This window comes from Alosa alosa, chromosome 8 (assembly GCF_017589495.1).
Source record: "Alosa alosa isolate M-15738 ecotype Scorff River chromosome 8, AALO_Geno_1.1, whole genome shotgun sequence".
Lineage (NCBI taxonomy): Eukaryota > Metazoa > Chordata > Actinopteri > Clupeiformes > Clupeidae > Alosa > Alosa alosa.
In genome coordinates, this window is record NC_063196.1 from 21,807,950 (window position 1) to 21,827,701 (window position 19,752).

Here is a 19,752-nt window from a genome sequence, read left to right on the forward strand (position 1 = left end):
AAATGGAATGGAAAGTATTTGCAATTTATATCGTCTAATGAAGCTTCAATCTGATATTTGCACAAATGACTTGAGTAAATTAAGATATGTTTTATTTAATTCCAAGATGTTAGTAATTCAGGAAGCATAACTGCACCCTCTGATGGGTGATGTCCGACCCATAGAAGGAAGTCTGTTTGTTTTGCCGGTATGATGGTTATTTGACTGCACTACACTGTAAAATGAGCAAGTTAGTATTAGATGCTGTACTTGTTTCCATGTCTAAATGTTAGGGTGGTATTAGACGCCCCCTTATCCATGGCAGCTATTTTTATATTGTAATTAGAGGCCAGTCTTTAGAGAAACCTAGAGATTGGTTTGTCCAATCCTTTTCAAATGATCCTTTCAGTAACTTCACACACCTGTAGTAAGGTCTCTTCCTTTCCCCTGCTTAGCAATGCAATTTTATCCATCCTGGTTATTATCTCTGCAAGGGCTCAGTTGTTATACATCATTGTCTTGCCTGCATTACATTCTATTTACATCATCATCTATAATCGTTTTATTCTGTAATGCTCTTATCCAAAGCAGCCGACAAGTATAGCTCTTTACCACGTTGTTGCGCCACTATTCTTGCAATACATGTTGGAAACTGGGCTCAGATTTGACTTCATGGACAACTGAATGTCTTTGAAGTAATGGAGGACATTGCGATATGCAGTGTCTCTCTTCAGAGTCATCAGTGCTGTTCCTATGGATAAGGACACGTTTCTCTGTTATATATGCTTGCAATGTCTGTTTGTGGGTTCTTTGAGTTAACTTGGTAAACTCCAACATTCAGGGCATCCAGAGCTGTTTTCCATGGACAGTCGCTATTATCCAGAGTAGCCTATACTCTTTTATATGTTGGTGTGAGATTGATGCATATTACTGTTACCACGTTCAACTATATCCCACTTGAAACCAGGACACTGCCTGGCACAGGATACAATAAACAGACGATCTAATCACTTAAGTGTTTGAATTCTTTTCTCAGCTGTCTTTTCTGATGAACCATCAGTGGCATCAGTACATTGCCTCGTTTTACGTGTGCACCAACTTGGATAATAAATCATTTAGGAATTATAGACATGCAAATAAGTAGCTCCAAATCATGGTGAGCGTGAATAGAATTACACCATTATGCAGAAAATCATTCTGGTAGCTTAATATTTCCATTTACTTTGCCATTATGCCATTGTTAGACCTATCAGAAAAAAATGTAACACTTCACTAATCTGCAAATAGTTTCAGTTAGTGGTAAATTGGCTGAATATTAAGGTATGACATGTTGAATTAAACTGACTTTGTTTACAAATGGTTGACTTGCCAGACGAGTTTATGTACTATGTTAATTTGTTTCACTAGCTAGGCTGCGATCCCCAGTGTTATGTTAAAACATTATTTGCTCAGCTAAAGAGTACACAGAAGCTACATAAGCAGTTAGGGCGGCAAAGTGAGAAACCCTGCCAATTACAAATGAAGTATTAGAAATAATTTGCATTTGACTCACCCCACTCGCAGTCTTCCTCTGGGAAAGAAATACCAATACATCGCGTTTCAAAATGAAAAATAATTTATTTTCAAACATAGTGAAATATGTCACAAACTCATACTATGTACAGGTCAAAAATATAATCTGAGTATCATATATGTTTTTTCATATGGCCCCATGGGCTTATAGGAATTTATCCCACTGACACTTGTTTGGTTATTTACAATTTCACGTCAAAGTGCTAGGATAAAGTGGTTTGCTCAAGAGCAGATTTTGTCCACTACCGTGTTTTTTTTTTGTTTTGTTTTTTTTTACATCGAAGTACTTTAGGTTTGGTTTGCAGTTAAAATACAATGATATGCATTCATACAACAGAAACATTGTCCATTGTGCACCCACACTTCTCCACGATCATGTTGGGGAATTCTGCCACCTCGATCTCGGTATAGTCGCCCTTTTTGACCAGGTACATCATGGGCAATGGTGCGCTCTCAACCACGGCACATTTTCGCTCTCCGTAACCATAGTTGCGCTTGGGCTGCTTGCACCCTCCTGTGCACCTGAACGCCTGATATCCTGCTGGTTCGATTATCCAGTACTGGGTCCACGTAAGGGCACGGAAGTCAATGAAGTACTTTTCACGGCAGCATGTGTCTTTGTTGGCTTCGCAGTCGCCACTTGTCCTATAGAAGTAAAAAAACAAAAACACTTTTAAATGTAAATTATAAAGCACAGTATAGCGTAGCAGAGTAAAACGCAGGCTACACTGGGCCATGTATAGGGGGCGTCCAATACCACCCTAAAATGTATAAATGGAGACAAGTATAGCGACTGCATGGAAACTAAATCTTACCCAAATTCGTCAAGATTGAGTGTATAGAGAACCAGCTCCGGTCTTCCCATGGCGTTCTCGCCCGGGTCTTGGGTGGAAAAATGGACACCCTTTGCCATCTCCGCCGCGTAGCTGCCAGGTCTCTCGCCCTCGACCCACACCTCCAGGTGCATGGGCTTATTCTGCTGCGTTTTCGACCAATAATGGACAGCCTGAGTCACATCAAAGCTGATCCAGCCAGTCTCGTGGATGGGGATCAACCTGGTGAGATCATTAAAATGATTAATTGCATGCATTTCAAAACCATAGCCGCGTAACGGCCAATACGCAAATGACGCGCGTCTACAGTCAAGAATCGTCTGCGCTCTTACCTTGAATCCACAACTGATGTTCTGTTGGATCCGTTTCCCATAACCTCCACCCAATAGATGGTGACCCTAGCGTTGTTCACTGGCCGATGGTTCTTTTTTTCTGGCATGGAATGCTTTCGCGGGGCTTTTTTGTACAGTTTGAGTTCAGCCATGGTCACCTCGCTGTTTTCTGGTATCCTTGCATCCATGTCAAACACTATCCGCTGACGAGTGGCATCAGAGTATATAAACTCACCAGAGATATCTGTTTTGTGAAAAGCAAGACAATCTTAGTACAAACAAAGGTGCAAGGAAATAGTGCTTCTATTACGCACAACTTTACTATTAGCATATTTAGTAATTGACACCATTTTAGCAGATGTTATAATTGCAATATGTTTTCTAAATGACTTCTTACCTGCATTTCCAGGGATGCCTCTCAAGATTCCAGCCAGGCTGGGCAGTGAGCGACGGCGTCTCTTGTTGTGTAGTTTTAGCATGGACAGGTACTTATTTTTGATGTGTGCCGGGATGACAAGGTTCTCCAGATCCCTCTTGTGGATTTTGGGTACCTCGTTGAGTCCCAGTTTTTGCAGCATCGCCTCCTTCATGTCATCATCGCTGAAACCCTCCACGATGGCCAGAAGTGCAAGGCAGAGGACGCAAGACGCACGGAGAAAAGCCATCACGTTCCGAAAGTCGTTGAACAGAGTTGCTCCTTGTAGTATCCGATTCTGACAGTGTGCTCTCGCCACACATTCTGACCGCGCTTATATGCTCGCGACGCCCTGGTCGTTCACACGTTGGCGCGGGGGAGGTGACCAACATCAGAATGTATGAGGAACATGAAAGCCCGTCTCATGGGTACATTAAGCCGAATACAGTAGTACTACAAGAAGCTTTTACATAATATCAGTGGATTTACATAGCAATTGTTTTTTTTTAAAGAGAATGTGTATATATTTCAAATAATTTATTCACACTGAACAGCTTCATATTCTTTACACTTATCATCAATATTGTTATTCTTAGAAATTATATTCTTCACTTTAAAGTTATTACACACAGACATTTGACCATATTTCCTCTCTCTCCTCTATGACCAGGGAGTTGGAGGTAAATTGTTTGACATAAAATGTTAACTCTGATTTAATTGAATACATCTTATTGAAATGGAAGAGATATCTTTAATACCATTTGGGATGTCTGCGCTTTGTGTGCATGCATAATAGTCTGCTATTGAAACTGCATTAAGATATTTAGCCAAAGGCAGGATACCAAAAATGTTTTCAGTCATTCTGTTTTTGTTATTTATAACTCACTTTACTAACACATGAATGTAATGCTTATGATTTCAGGAAAGTTTTCATGTTTAATACACTCTATATCTTTGCAATAATGTTTCATTTCTGCAAGTGGGCCAGATTTGGACAAGTGGTTCCAGACATCCGCTCCCCACTGCCCTCCCATATCAGTGGCCTCACCCTCCTGTCTAGCTTGCATATGTGTGTAACACCCTTGTCCCCACTGTGTACATTCCCCTGGAAGCTGTAAATCTGCCTCTGTCTGGCACAGGTCTGTCAGACTGGACATTTCTCTAAGGGCCCATATGAGCCTGTGTGTAGTCGCACAGCCATTTTATCATCGAATTTTGCACTCATTAAGCTTTGAGGAAGGCGGAGAGGGGAGGGGGTAACATGTGTTAGTGTGTTTGTATGGGCAACGTTTTTTGGGGGGAGAGGACTGTCGGGTGGATGGAGGGACGTATGGATTAAATGTTTATTCCAATTCAACCTCCCATTGTGTGCCCCTCCACAGATTAAAATTATTAGCCAAACAGACAGTTAATCCAGGGGCCAGGGATGGGGATGTGGATTGGGCAGGCTCTTCACAGGGTAGTGATTATCTGATGCCATTGCAGGATTTGCTGTCCCTTGTTTGGTCACACAAACATAAGAAGAGGAACTCTTGGCACTGAGGGGTCACTGTCTGAGGTTGTGTATTGGGCTTCTATTTGCCTTGAGATGTCAGACAGACCAAAGAGGGACACAGGAAGGACAGAGGACTGATGGCCAACTGGATAGGAACTGAAGCCAGGGAAATTCAATGAACCTGACACAGAATTGTATTATAATTTCATACCAAAATCATCAAAACCACACATCTACCCCCAATAGGCTCAGAAATTGTTCACGCAATATGAACGTAACACTTTTGATCACAATATCAATTTCATGTTCCCACAGATCAGTTCAATGTCTTTGAGGATGAAAATGCTTCTTGACACTGTTGCTTTTCTGATTTGTGACATGCACGCAAAGATCTGACCACCTTAAGATGCTGTTTAAGATCCATGGGCAATCCTTGATCATATAACATAAAAAGTTAATTAACATTTGAACCGAAAGACCCCTTCATCAATGGCATACAAGTAATTTTGACTAAACTCAGAGAAGTATTTCCCTTGTCCTTGTCTGTACTGCACAATACACATAAAGCTTTATATCTACATACATCAGTGCATTAGAACCCTGAATCATTGTGAGGTATGTGTCAGTCTTCTCCCCTTCCCATGCCAATTAGAGAAGCCCCTTTGTTGAAAACATGGCAGCTTGAATCAAAGGATAGAGAGATCCTGCAATCAACAACACACGTGTTAATTAACACCTCACAATAACATTAGAAAGACTGTACTAAATAATTCTTCCTACAATTCTTCCTTGACTGTAAAAAAAACTTGACCTCTGATAAGCAATAACAGACACCAGAAATTCACCTCCGCATTAGCCTATAGCCTACTAATTGATTCAGACATTGACATCCGACAATTGATGACACATGGCTCGTGTTACTGCCCGTAGTGTAGGCCTACGTTTCCATGTTAACATGCGCTGGTAAAGATTTTTCGGGTGGTGCTGGCACATTGACACCAACTTGCGGTTGGCAGAGTGTAGGCTAGTAGTCTGCGCATCGGTTATTAATCGTCATGTCAACTTCCTGCTGAAACTCACTTTATCCCAACATCAAATATTTGAAGACATGAAAGCAGCGATTAGCACCTTATTAGCCTTCGTGTGGCAATTGTCAGATTGGAAGTAGGCTTGGGGTGTAATCACTTGGAGAGAGGAGGGGCTGAGGACGATAGGTTAGCCTATATGCGAATGCAGTCACTTTGGCTGACGCGCTGCGGCTCTGATGCCACTATTCACAAATTCAGATGATGATGATGATGATAGTCAACTTTCATTTAGCTTCATGAAACAAAATTAAATAAACAATGTAGACTGGATAGATGGATACTCTCATTGGCAGCAGGCGTTTTCAAAAGGTGAGCCCATAATGTGGCAGACTAAAATGATCAGTCTCAAAATTGAGATAGGCCTAAAGGTGTAGCAGTCTCGTTTGATTCAGGTTAGGCAACTCCTAAAATGTTATCAGACAGACTCAACGACTTGTCTCAGTAGCCTACTCTAATCACGTTTTAAAAGGAAAGTGTAAAGCCCTGATTCAAGGAAACCTGCAATGATTGGGCTATCTTGAAAACGTCATTCAGCCACAATGCACTTAGTGTAGATCTACGTAAGAGGGCGCCAGGACTCAACTTTCTTATCCAGACGGATCTCACTAGTTAAAAAGTGAAATGGCAGAAAATGGGCCTCATCAAACATGCTGGCAATCTGACAAACAGCCTGACCAATTCACTTTGTAGGCTAGGCCTATTCTTTCAATTAAAAAAACAAGTCTAAAAACCTCAATGCAGTCCAAAATTGTCTAATTACAGCCTAGTCTAATGAATACTACTACTACTACTACTACTAATAATAATAATTATCAAAGTCAAAGTCTGTTTTATTGTCAATTTCTTCACATGTCAAGACATACAAAGAGATCGAAATTACGTTTCCCACTATCCCACGGTGGAGACAAGACATATTTTACCAATTAGGTCCACAGACAAACATAACATTCATATATATATACACACACACACACACACACACAATACCAACCAAAGGGTTTTAATGGAAAAGCGCAACTAAAAAGTTTCTTTAAATCGTTTGGAAAATGTCCAGGTATAAAATAGGGTAGCCTATAGGCCTAGAATAAAACGAGATTATTTAGTCTAGTGTGGGCCTCACATGCAGAGAATTTCAGCGTTGAATTCTGTCGGGCACCAGGTGTCAGTGTGAGATAGCTCCACAAGTCTAGTGTAGGCCTACAGAAATGTCAGTTGAGCCATTTCATAGCCAAAATGGGATGGGGACCTATACTGTTTAAAACAGCCTATTTCTAAACACTGTATCTTGCACGCACAAATAGTATGTCACAAGGGAGCGATGTCGGCCACATTCCTCAATGAACGGTTCCCGATCACCGACCACAGTTTCCATTCACACATTGCCAGTCCCCCCACCGCTCCCCTCACCCAAACCGTTTCCCTCCTCTCTCCGCAGCAGATGCTGTGACGGCGGTGTGTGACGGCCGCCATGATGAGCTTGGATTTAGCCTGCAGCAGCAAGCTGGAGCTGAGACGCAAGCCACCGACCGGGGGAGGCTGGGAAAGGCTGCGCTCTGAGTTGGAATGATCCACAGTATTTTTCTCCTTGCAGATAGAGAGCCCCAGACGACGAGTCAACTATATTCGACGCTGTGTACAGTAAACGATGAAGATATTCTTCATTGCCTACCATTTTCAACTGAGAACGGGGTCGGCGAATGATTTGTGAAGAATGGAATTTAGAGGAAGAAACTAGCTGGGCTAAGCCTTTCGCCCTCTATAGTCTTCACAGAGGAGGGGCATTGGGGCTTTGTAGCATTGCAGATCCTGAATTGATGCATTTTTTGGTTACTGCATAATGGATAACCACATATATCAGCAAATCGGAAGATCTTGTTGTATGTTTTGTAACAGGCATTAGTTTCCTTTGGATGATCTAGGTGAAGGATTGAAATAGCCTACGAAAGGAAATACTATCAGCAACTCAGTTACGTCAAAATCTGCCGGCCAGGGCAGGGTCGGCATTTGGGAAATCTCTTATGTCTCCAGGGAGAGTAAATTGGGGGAAATGAAGCCTCACGCACATTTTGCGTCCTCTACCGATACATTTAGACGAAGGGCGTCATGATTGATTACCTTTAGTTCGACAATCGCCTCTTCTCCTTGGAACTTTTTTTAAGGTGAGGTAGGCTGCTGTGTCTCTCACCGGTGCGGGTTTAGCATAGCCTATCACGGGCTATAGGTTGTAAATAATCCACTCATTTGCCAACTTAAAACATTTTAATCATGTCGGGGGAAGTGCGTTTGAAGAAATTGGAGAAACTGATTTTGGATGGCCCAGCTCAGTCCAACGGCCAGTGCCTCAGTGTGGAAACATTACTGGATATACTCGTCTGTCTGTATGATGAGTGCAACAACTCGCCCATCAGAAGAGAGAAAAACATTTTGGAGTTTCTGGAATTGGGTAAGATATTATTTTTAACCCAACCGTTTGGTGCTGTTGTAGGCTAAAATAAACAACACGTGATGTGCTGTAACGCCAGAGTTCCATAACCCTGCTCTCTCACTGGGTTTATAGGGCTACATGGGTTCTCAGAACCGTCCATTCTGTTCTTGAGTCCATGGTTGAGTCTTGAATAATGTTTTGGTATGCGGAAACACTATCGCAACATTGTTGCGAATACACCTTTACCATTCATCTACCAATCAGTCCACAGCAATATTTTTTTTTTGATAGAGGGGTAAAAACTGCGACCCTCCGCAAACTACTGCAAATCACGTGATTGTGCAAAAGAAAGAAAGTAAGGGGGAAAAAACAACAGTATAGATGACATCATTGCTGGACTGGTTTGTGCATGAATGTGGAATGCAACCGACTCACCTTCTTTAGGCCTTCGGCTGTCGCTCTGACAGGCAAGGTGGAGGCTATGGTGTGCTCTGCCAAGAATGACTTCATTTTGACATTTCCCGTGTTGACACAGGGCACTGGGAAAGGGTGTTCATAATAATGGTCCTGTGCTCAGCTCCCAGACTCTCTGTGTAATTCTATCAGACACACTTTTCATTAGTTGCATGCACCATTCTTGTTGTTGTTTTCTCAAAATCATGTAAAACATTGCTGTTGACCTGCAGACGCCATAGGCCTACTGAACAGATACGACTCTGTCGCAGGTGGGCATGCACATCACGACCATGAAGCCTAACTGTACTGGCTACTAGTTGCCCATCAAATGACTGTTTCATAATTGTAACTAGAGCGGACAAGTGCCTGGCAGACATTTAGAGGTTTTGCTTTCCATTGTTTGTTCTATATGGCCTCATTTTCTTTGGCTTGAAACGGGAAACCATCACATGTCCTGCAGCCATCAGGCACCCAGGAACAGGCCATGAACAGGTAGGGAACAGCTAAGGAACATGTAAACCTGCCTCACCCAACTCAAGCTCCTGACAGTATCAGCAAAGCAGTGAAAGGCTTTTTAATTTCAAAGGTATGATTCCATAGGAAAACAAGTCCTGTTGTTGCTTTCAGGTTTAGACTTGTGCTGGTTAGAATCTTGAGGGAAGTCAGCAGCACAAGTGCGTTATAGCTTGTGCAGAAATTGAGGAAATCAGACCCAACTAGAGAGGGTTACTGCAAGGCATGCATTTGCAACCTATAATAGCTTCTTCTATCTAAGACTACTTTTTATGACTACTCAGAGCTATGGGAATGAGGAGTTGTGATTTATCACTGTTAAAGTAAATGGCAGGATGTGTTTTAAGTGCTGATTCCGGGGTTAAGGGTCAGGGTTTCGGGAAGGGTCAGGGGGTCTGCCCCGCTTGGGAGTTGGGCCCACACCAGGTGGCTCTCCGGAGGACAGGAGGGAGGACGACCAGGAGATTTCCAGGCCCTGGTTGAGAACAGGGGTCAGGGCATCAAGCAAACAAGGATGTGTGTGTGTGTGTGTGTGTGTATATATGCGTGTGTGCGTGTGTGTGTGTATATATATATATATATATGTGTGTGTGTGTTTGAACAATCCATTTCCTGTATGGGGGCTCAGGAGGGCAGTGACAGGAAGCCTCCGAGCTGGCGACCTATGATGTCATACTGGGGGGGGGGGTGGGGGCTCTCATTGTGTTTGCTCTCTTTGTACAGTGAGCCATAGAAAGACTGGTCTATGGCATGGCCTATTCATTCATTCATTCATTCATTCATTCATTCATTCATTCATTCATTCAATCAATCAATCAATCACTCATTCACTCACTGTATCATTCATCCATCCAGTGAGTGAGTGCAATCAGGTTTTCATTCATTCATTCACTCACTCACTAACGTGCACTCACACATACATGCCCTTTCAGTGCCCTTAGGATGGAGGAGTTATGAGGTTGTGCCTCAGAGCAGCGATAACATCTAATGGGGTTCCCTATGCTGGGGGCTTAAGGGGGTTTTGAAGCCTGGACTTAAGCGCTCTGTGTTCGCTCAGCACCGCATTTTATGTCGGGTTCATGCCTCACATTCCCGACTAATGTGAAAGTCCCTGCTGTTTGTGCAAGCAGAATCTGAGGGGGAAAACGCTGATAAATCACACTTTTATGGTCCTTGGAAAGCCCACATGAGGGACTGGCTCTGGTTTTCCTCACCACTTCTCCCCAGCGGGCTCTTGGTCTGGCCTTTAGTGCTCTCACTACCCTGGAGATGGGAATAGGTGGACTGTCCTCCATTTTTAATCCGATGGCGCTTCCAGGTGAATGTCCTCAAGATTCTGTTGCAGCACAGAGTCAAAACCAGCTCCTGACCCTGATAACAGGCCTGGTTTAGCTGTTGTCCTGAATTTTTGCTAGTGCACTGACTAGCCACCAACTGGGGAGTATTTATGTAAATTGTCACCGGGCTGCAGTTAACAGTTCATGGTGTATGTTATGGTACAGCATATTGCCTTACTTATGTGTAGTTAACACCCATATCTATGGATAGACTACATCAATGTAGATGTTGAAAGAGTCAAGGTTAGCACAAGATCTCATTTGTTTACATGAGCAGGGAGCCCAGGTCTGTGTCGGCTGACTCTGAATGTGCACTTCACAGGTCAGAAAGTCACGCCATCAGCTGGCTTGGAAGGAGAGTCACATGGGCTTAGCATGGTCGCTAATAAGCGGCTCTAATGTGTAAAATGTCCCGGAAGGGTGGAAGAGCGAGTGGAATGCACCGGTCAGAATGAACCAGAGCCATTCACAAGTCCTCAATTGTTTTCTGCCAGCTTTAGGTTTTGACCAGTAATCAAAGAGCTATGGTATAATGTATTTCTGTTTCCCCTCAGTCACTGTTTCACCTCTGAAAAGGTGAGATCGTTTTTTTCTGCAGCCCTGACAGGACCTGAGCCACAGCCAGCAGGCTGAGAGGCTGCTGTTTTCTCCCCCTCATATCACGATCAGATCACTGTCTTGTGGAAGACGATAAATGTCTGGATGTACTGTGGAATGGTGGGAGGGTCCTAGAGTGCAGAAAATGCTTCGGATTTCCCAGAATCCTTTGGGGATTGTAGAATGTTTGGGTGTAGGTTGTTTGGTTAGTGTAAGTTTTAGCACAAAAGAATGATGAGCCTGTGGTTTCTGTAAGTCTGTACTGTAAGTTTGAGGAACCTGAACTGGTGCTGGCTGCCTGGTGTTCGCTCTGATGCAACAGCCATGATGCCAGTATTAGAATTAATGCATTGAAACTGAACTCCCAATGTAGCTTTGACTAAATTAGTAAAGCAGGCCCTGCCATGTCTTGGAAAGTCAGGAGTATTGTTGTATTGTCGATGCTCGATGTTGAAATAAGCCTGAGAAGCTTTGATTATTCTGTCAAAGCTGTATGAGGCAGTGGGAGTGCCAGGATATGACTGCATTCAGTGCCTTGTCATCAGAGGATATGTCATCTAGTGACCTCTTCGCAAGGAAAGTCCTTTGGTAGCTGCATAGTCATATAACAAAGAACACACACATGCACAAACATATCCATATTTGTGAGATTTTATAGACACATGCACATAGACACAAAGAGGCTACATTCACTCCCTCTGGAAGGCAAATCTTACAGCTGGTGCTCTGTGGAACACTGTGATCTTGCATTAGCATATCATCTGCAGCCTCAGCTGCACCATGTGTTTTTGTGGTCCTTACGACTTGCCGTAGCTGGAGCATCACTGCATTCTGCTGTGCCCGCCTGGTGCTGCGCTGGTTGTGTGTGTATGTGTATATGTGGGGAGTGCTGATTCAGGCCTGCTGCCGCTCAGAGCTGGCCTGTGGAATTTAGAGGAGAGGTGTCGTGCGAGCAGGTCCCCGAGGCAGATGTTGATTCATCCTGCTTGATTCTTTGTCCTCTTTTTTTTGGACTCTCCCCTTCTTCTTTTTTAAATGTCATTCTAGTCTCGCCCTTTGTCTCTCTCTCTCTCTCTCCCTCAGTGGAATGAAACACATGGGTGATGCTGATTGGCCAGAATTGTCGGGCATATGTGTGGTGTTGCTACTGATTGTCTACAACCTCAAATCCATCTCAGCAACTGTGCACTGGTGTGTGTCTGTAGAGGTGATGGAGGCATTCACTCCTGAAGGTGTCTGACCGGGTGCTTTTTGAAGCAGTTTTAGAAGTGAAGGCATGCCTATGTGGCTGGGTGTGCACACAAGCATCTGTGTATGCATGACACACAAGGTCTGTTAGGGTCTGTCTGAGTCTGTCTGAGTCTATGTCATTAGTTTTTTTTTTAACAGTATTTTTTAATACTGACAAAAAGATGAAACAATTTCTTTTTTTGCATTTTTGTAGTTTTATTTTTTTATGCTGAGGCTAAAAGCCCAGGTTGTTCTGAGGTAACATGTAGATAAGCAATATTCATGCTTCATATAACTATTGAATTATAGACTAATGGATGCATTCTCTATGGAAAATCTGCATTTCTGAATGTTTACATACACTAAAGTGTATTGTTTACCATTTTGATTTCTTTACTCATTCCATCACAGAGCTACTTTGGGGTCACATACTTGATTTTGAGGTATGCTCTGGGGAAACAGTTCTAATCAAATGGCTCTGAGCTCTTCCTCCGGTCACTCCTGTCCTGAGGTTCCTGCTGTTGTGTAAACGAGATCTTTGGGCTCTTTCGCCCGTCCGGCCAAGGACTCTGGGAAGCTGAGGCTTGAATTGCGACCGGAGGTAGGGTGGGGTGGGGTAGGGGATGCTGCGAGCTACCTTCCCCGACACAGGAATCAGGAAATCCTGTTCACTTGTCACTTGGGGCTGTCTGCCAGGGACATCTCTGCTGTGGCTATATTTAAAGAGGTCCCAGCTCATCTCGGGCTGTATGTGAGAGGCAGGGTTGAGCGACTTCAGGTTTCCGAATGCCCTTCTCAGCCCATCAATCCTGTATATACAGCTGCTCTGTATTTGTCCTAATAAAACCCTTGGACGTGTATGTATGTGTGTTTGTGTGTTTGTGACGTAGTTGAGTTGCTGCCAGGCTGTGTGGTTTCCTCATTATGTCCATATCCATGGAGTTACTGCATCTAAATGCTCCTTCTCCCCGGGCTACCCTGCTCTCTCTCTCTCACCAGCCGCTTTCTCCGCTGAGTGCGGACTGAGAAGTGGGTTTCACACTTCACTAACTGTGGTGCTAGTCAGAGCCCCGGGTAAATATAATTAGAGTTTTTCTCAGGGCTTGTTCCACCCTAAAGTGGTCAAATATTTTTAGAGTCATCACTTCTTGGCTTTCACTTCACCATACACTGGGCATGGCTCTGAACCTGGCCGGCCCCAGTGTAAAGCCCAGCGGTGAGGCTGAGGAGAAGGGCGTGGGGAAATGGACAAATAATATGCACAGATATTCCTTCATGTTGTCCCAGAGAGAGAGGCCAAGTCAGGAAATTATCTCTTAATAAAATAAATACATAAGAAGTCTTTTCCAAGAAAGGATTTTTGGACGCAGTGCAAAGGCGTGATGCCCCACGAACAGACCCCAGAACAGCTGATAGGAATCGGTTTTGGCCTGAGTCATAATGCAAGCATTACTGTTGTAGTCCCTGTGTGTGTGTGTGTGTGTGTGTGTGTGTGTAGGTCTGCAGGTCTGGAGCTCACACTTCCCACACGTGTGTTTTCTGGCAAGGAACCCGAGTAGTACACTCCTCTAGCTTGTCTACTTCTTAGGTATAGCCCATTGTGTGTGTGTGTGTGTATGTATAGCACTTAGGTATAGCCCATTGTGTGTGTGTGTAGCACTTAGGTATAGCCCATTGTGTGTGTGTGTAGCACTTAGGTATAGCCCATTGGCAGCCACATTTTAAACCATCCAAGGCCACACTGTTCCTCAGACTGCTAAAATGTTGAGGTATGTTCATCACTGTATGAAATAAAAACTCATCCCACCATCAGTTAAGAGGGATCTTTGTGAAATAAGAGGGTTCTTTGCTAACCTTATGATGGTATGTATGTTTTTTTTTTTCTAGACATAAAAGTTACATATATACATTTCCTTTGTTTTATGTGTTTTTTTGTTTTGTTTTTTTATGGAGCCTTCATGGATCATTTTCAGGAAAAAGTGATGATGCACCCTGCACATTTAATTTCACAACGTGCACAGCGTATGAACTGTTGATTCATTGCTTTCATGTCATATCCATCAGTGTCGGACCGTGCTGGGCTTGGCTTCTCCTCATGAATAATGGCACCATGTGTCTCCGCTGCTCTGGAGACCCGTGAGGGATGACTGTGGTTCCACCGGTGGGGGATGGGGAGCATTTTATTTAAGGTGGAGGGCTAAGACCAAAACCTCAGCCAAAGCTCACAATCTGCTGCTTATTCATTTTGTCATTATCATTCAACATGCACATTGGCATAAAAAATACATCTATCAGCCAGTTTTTGTCAGATGGCTTTGCTACATTATGTTGAAGATATCAGGATTTGGACATCTTAGCCTGGCAGCTGTATTCACGGCACCTCTGCTTTTGAATACGGGTCTAATAACCCTCTCGCCACCACCACTGAGCGCCCCATGGTTCATCTCTCCAACCACAGCCCTCCACCTCCACCCTCCTCTGTCATCCCTGGCTGTGTTTTGCAATATATTCCTTTGAAATGTAAGCCTGTGCTGAGCCTTGTGTGTATTTATCAAAGGGCCTGTTGGAACATGTCTCTCGCTATAATACATATTTTTTCTGGATGGTTATGGTTGCAAGTCCCGGCCTTGACACCTTCCCTCCAGAATGTTATAATTAGGAGTTTTTCATCTGCCTAAGGGATTGGTTGTGGCCTAGAAAGTGTCTATACTGTAGAACTGTGTGTGTGTGTGTGTGTGTGTGTGTGTGCAGAGCTTTTTTGGTCCTCCGTCATGTTCTCCCATTCCTGAAAGTGGTGATTGTGGTTTCTGCAGAATTTTCGCCACCAATGTCAGCTGCACTCATATTATTCCACACTCACTCACTGCATCCACACAAAAAAAGGGTGAAAAAAAGACTTAATGTGATGAAAAAATACACACGCATCTGTTTTGTGCTAAAAGTGGCGCTAAAATGTCAAGCTTGAGGAATTGAGTTATTGGCCCGAGTAGCACAGTGTTTATTTGCCCCATAAGACAAGAGACAAACTGTTCCAGCCAATCAACTGCCATCTGCCTTCAAAGAGCTGCCTTTTGATGTCACTGCTTCACTGAGTGCCTTAGCTCAACGACAGCCCCTCTCAACCCAAATATTTCACCACAGTTCAAAGGTGACCACTCCAATCCCACTTTTGCTGTGGGCAAGGAGCGAGATGAAAAAAGCCGCATATCTGTGTGTCAGTCTTCATTGGCTTCTGGTATCACTCAGAAGCGGGTGAACCGTACTACTGACGCTGGAGGTCGGCCCTCCTGAATGGGACCCCGTCATGGCGGCTGGTCATTCAGTTGTAAGCCGGTGTGTGTGTGTGGGGTGGCAGTGGGTGAGCGAGAACAGATGAGGTTTCAGGTACCTCCATGGTCTTTCTGTCAGCCTCGACAACACTGGAGTTTCAGCTGGAGTTTCATGAGGGAGGGCGTGTATCGAAGTCATCCATTTCCCAGGGAAGGAGGGGAGGCTAGGGTTTCTTTCAGAAATGACACGACTCGCCACTGGATAAAGATGTGGCAGATTATGTCAAGGTGAAAGGTTGATAATCTGTTGAGCAAAATGGCCCCTTTTCCTAGGTGACAAGAGGGATTAAGAGAGCATGCAATTTATGGTAAATGGTCTTTATTTGAGTGTCTGACTGTTGCACTGTCAAGCAGCCATTTTCCTGCTCAACAAATGAAAAGTCCTTGCGGTGTATATTTTAAGTGTTCTTAAGGTTTGTTTTAGAGGGTCACACATTATGGTTATTCCACTTTTCACTCACTGATGTCATCATAGCAGATCTCTGTAAAACACTCACCCTCACCCAAGACATGTAGTTGTCCGACACGGTACCTCCCAACACTTTAGGAATACACCAACACTCCTTTTGCTCTCTTCTTTGAAGAGTAAACCCTTCTGTTGAGTGTAAAACCAGCCGGTAGGCACAGCTGTTCGCATCGCTCAGGCCTTGTAGTTGCCCGCTGATCTCTAATACTTCTGTTGGCTCTGCAGTGGGGTTATTTTCATCTCCCTTTATAGTGAATAATGATCTGGCCTTAAAAATGATCCCACTGCTGACACTTAGTGATTTATATGTATGTAATAATTCAACAGGTAGATTCATGCTTGAGCTACTCCACAGCAAGTGAAAACTATTTCTATTTGAATGCCCTGTGATGCTAGGCACCCTGAACCCTGCATTAGAAACAGAATGAGGATGAGTTGGGAGAAGAGGAGGAGGATTTGATGGATAAATGCTGCAGCCTGAGTTTGTATGTGACAGTTTGTGAAAGAATAAGATGTGGTTTAATCCAGGCTGTACAGCTAGCTACTAAGCAATCTGTCTAATTCAAATCCTTGTCAGCATCCCTTTTTGTTTAGGGTGTATGCCAATATTTAGAGTTAGCCCATTCTGGACAACACAACTTTCAGAGGCTTTGAAAACGGAAGTTAATTAAGTAAGCTTTTCTGCAGCATTTTCAGGGAGCTCCATGTGTCCTTCCAGCAGCATGGCTGCCAAGATGTTACTTCATGTCACTATATGAGTAGCATACATGTCCTAAGAGCTCCTGGGGTATTGTCATATATTAGTATGACACTCTAATATAGTAGTATAATACTCTATCAATTAACACATACGTATACGACAGTAGTCTTCCTGGAAGCCAAGGACTTGTGTTTGTTTTTATACTGCACTTAGCCGTATGAATTGCAATTCATTCGGAACAGATACTTCTCTTGTCATGCCTGCACCGGATAGAATCAGGATTTCAAACATGGCGTTAGATAGCCATCAACATCAGTGTCTGTGGTGTGGCAATTTGCTTTCAGAGGAAATTTGTGACATGCCCCCCTCCTCCCTCTTGGTCTGCCCTGGCAGTTTGCTATGTGCATTTTTAACATAACTGTCTGGCTTTTAAAGAGACAGTCGCTCTGCGGCAGAACTTTTGGTATCTGTTTTCAAAAGGCTTCGAACCTTTGAGTTAGGAACACCGTTCTCCTGAGCTTGCTTTTACTCCATTTTTTTTTTTGCAGAAACTTGGCCCGCTCTCTGTGTTTGCATACTTGTAGAATGAGCTTTTGCACAGTAGTCTCGGAACTGCCCTGATCTTGTCACTTTGTTTGTCCAAACCCTCTGTTCTCCCTGTTCTCTCTTTGTCCTCAGGATTTTCTAATTTTTTTGCAAATATCCTGTTTGTGTGTTTACAGTGGTGAAGCCAACAGAAATCTGTCTCTGGACCATGACCCACCACTCCCTTTAATTTTCTCCGGCTGTGTGTTGGTGTGTGCCTGTGTGTGTGCCTGTCTGTGTGTATGTTTGCTCTCTCTCTCTCTCTCTCTCTCTCTCTCTCTCTCTCTCTCTCCTCTGTGTGTGTGTGTCCATATGCATCCATATGCATTTTGGGGGATGGGATTTTAGGCTGGTGGTGGGTCCCATATTGCTGAGGGAATTTGGGTGCCAGTGATGTGTATTGTAGCGTCAAACACAATTTAACGCTCTGTTGCCAGTTTATGCTGCATGTAAGCGATTCCCTAGCATGTTAGCACTTATGAATGATTTAAAGCCTTCTCTCACACTCATGCATGTATTACCCATGACAGAATATATGGTGCTTGGCCCCCCTACTGGCATTGCCTGAGGGATGCATGGTTTGCTTTATGCGTTTCCGTCTGTCTGATAGCTTGCTCAGTCTTTTCAGCACCTCTTGGCTAATAAGATATCGGTATCAGGAGAGTCAGGTTATTTAGGGGGAATCAGAAAGGCCAGCACAGAATTTCATCCAGTCACTTTGGGAAGCTAGGGACGTAAACTATTTGCCATTGAACCTCGGGGAGGCATGGAGGATTTGTGGGTCGATGAGGCACTTTGAGCTGTTAAGGCAGTTTACCCTGCCTGAATTGTGAGAGAACACCTTCAAGAATAGTCGTTGCTCTGACAATGTGCACTTTGACCCTGACCTAGCGCTGGCTTGGGTCATTTGCGGAATTCATTCAGTTGGTTTCTCAATTAGGATGCGAGCGTCATTAGGCCTTTTCCCACTCGTGTGCTGAGCAGAGGCCTCCCTCACATCTAAAGGTGCCATTCTTTGTCTGTGGCGCTCCAAGTATAATCTATCCATAGGTCTTGGTTCTGTTGTAATCCAGGGAATGGATATCTTCGACCGGAAGTGTGTGGTATTCCAGGGAGGGGCCATCCGTAGGTCGACAGATCTGTAGTATTCCAGGGAAAGGGCATCCTCAGGTCTCTGAGATCTGGGAATCTGCTCCAGGAGGCGGCATTTTTGTGTCGTTAGCTCACCGCGGCTGTAAATAAGCTCTCTTATGGCTTCCAGATGTCCTCACCAATGGGCCTGCGACTGTGGGAGTGTGTGCGCACACACACACACACACACACACACACACACACACACACACACACACGCATAACTCAGGCCCTGGCTTTTCACACACATACGCAGCACACTCCCAGGTCCTCTCACACAGACGTGTACTTAAGCATGAACTCTCCCACACACAAACAGCGATGCTTAGAAAACTCACACATGCACATAGTGTTCCATATGTTTGTCACACACACACACACACACACACATTTAGCAAGACATTTAGCAAAACTATATGAATCTGTCAAATTTGGCCTATTCATGGATGTAATTTACACATGGTTTTCCAGCATTGATACCGCATAGCACACACTAACTCTCTCTCTCTCTCTCTCTCTCTCACACACACACACACACACACACACACACACACACACACACACACACACACACTCAAACCCGTCTAGCTGGAGGGTGAGGCTGTGGTGTTTTTCCAGTCACATTGTGAGCATTTGTGCACGTGCTCAGTGCGGTAGCAACTTATGAAACTGCTGGAGTATGTTCTGTCCTCATCAATGCATTTCATACCATTTCACTTCCTCACTCAGAAGGCGAAACCCACCATGAAGAGTTATGAGTGATGAAGGGTTATGGGTTTGTCAGACTACGTGTCTGAAGATTGTTGTTTACCACAGTCGTCATGGTGACTGTTGCTATGTTGTGCCAAATGTGTATGTTTTTGGATGAAGTAAAGGTGTGCACCTCAGTGACTCCATTGTCTGACTGTGTGTGTGTGTGTGTGTGTGTGTGTGTGTGCAGGGCCTGGACAGGCCTTTCATGTCCCATAAAAGTAAGATGGATTCTCCTCAATCACTCTTCAAATGAGGTGCTTGAAGTGGCCTGGTTGTCGCTGCTGGTTAGGCCACTCAAATTAACAAGGGCAGCAATAACGATAAAGTAACTCTGATTGATCTCCGCTACCAGGCCTCCTTTGCTTGCAAATAAGAGAGTACGCAACGCAGTACTCACCAGCAGTCACCTGTCTCAAGAATCCAGATGATGTTATGCAATGAGGTTATTGTCTATTTTTCTTCTTCAGACTTACAGAGACCCTACAGTGTGATGTCACAGCATTAGTGGAAATGGTT

General features: G+C 44.0%; 2 protein-coding genes across 13 annotated transcripts in view; one reads left to right on the forward strand and one right to left on the reverse strand.

The window, feature by feature from the left end:
- Window positions 1–1,633: 1,633 nt before the first annotated feature.
- lft1 (lefty1) lies at window positions 1,634–3,490 on the reverse strand. The gene is made up of 4 exons (XM_048250905.1): window positions 3,114–3,490; window positions 2,717–2,960; window positions 2,367–2,606; window positions 1,634–2,196 (listed from the first exon to the last, which is right to left on the reverse strand). The coding sequence occupies exons 1-4, from the start codon at window positions 3,379–3,381 to the stop codon at window positions 1,878–1,880; spliced, it is 1,071 nt and encodes a 356-aa protein (XP_048106862.1). The 5' UTR covers window positions 3,382–3,490; the 3' UTR covers window positions 1,634–1,877.
- Window positions 3,491–7,153: 3,663 nt separating this feature from the next.
- cdc42bpab (CDC42 binding protein kinase alpha (DMPK-like) b) overlaps window positions 7,154–19,752 on the forward strand; it is a 68,947-nt gene continuing 56,348 nt past the window's right edge. For 6 of the 12 annotated variants that reach the window (XM_048249762.1, XM_048249763.1, XM_048249769.1 and 3 more), the window contains exon 1: window positions 7,154–8,157. In XM_048249762.1, the coding sequence (XP_048105719.1) occupies window positions 7,980–8,157 (178 nt within the window). In that variant the 5' untranslated portion in view covers window positions 7,154–7,979. The remainder of the gene's footprint in view (window positions 8,158–19,752) is intronic. The other 6 variants (XM_048249771.1, XM_048249772.1, XM_048249766.1 and 3 more) reach the window with 1 other exon arrangement.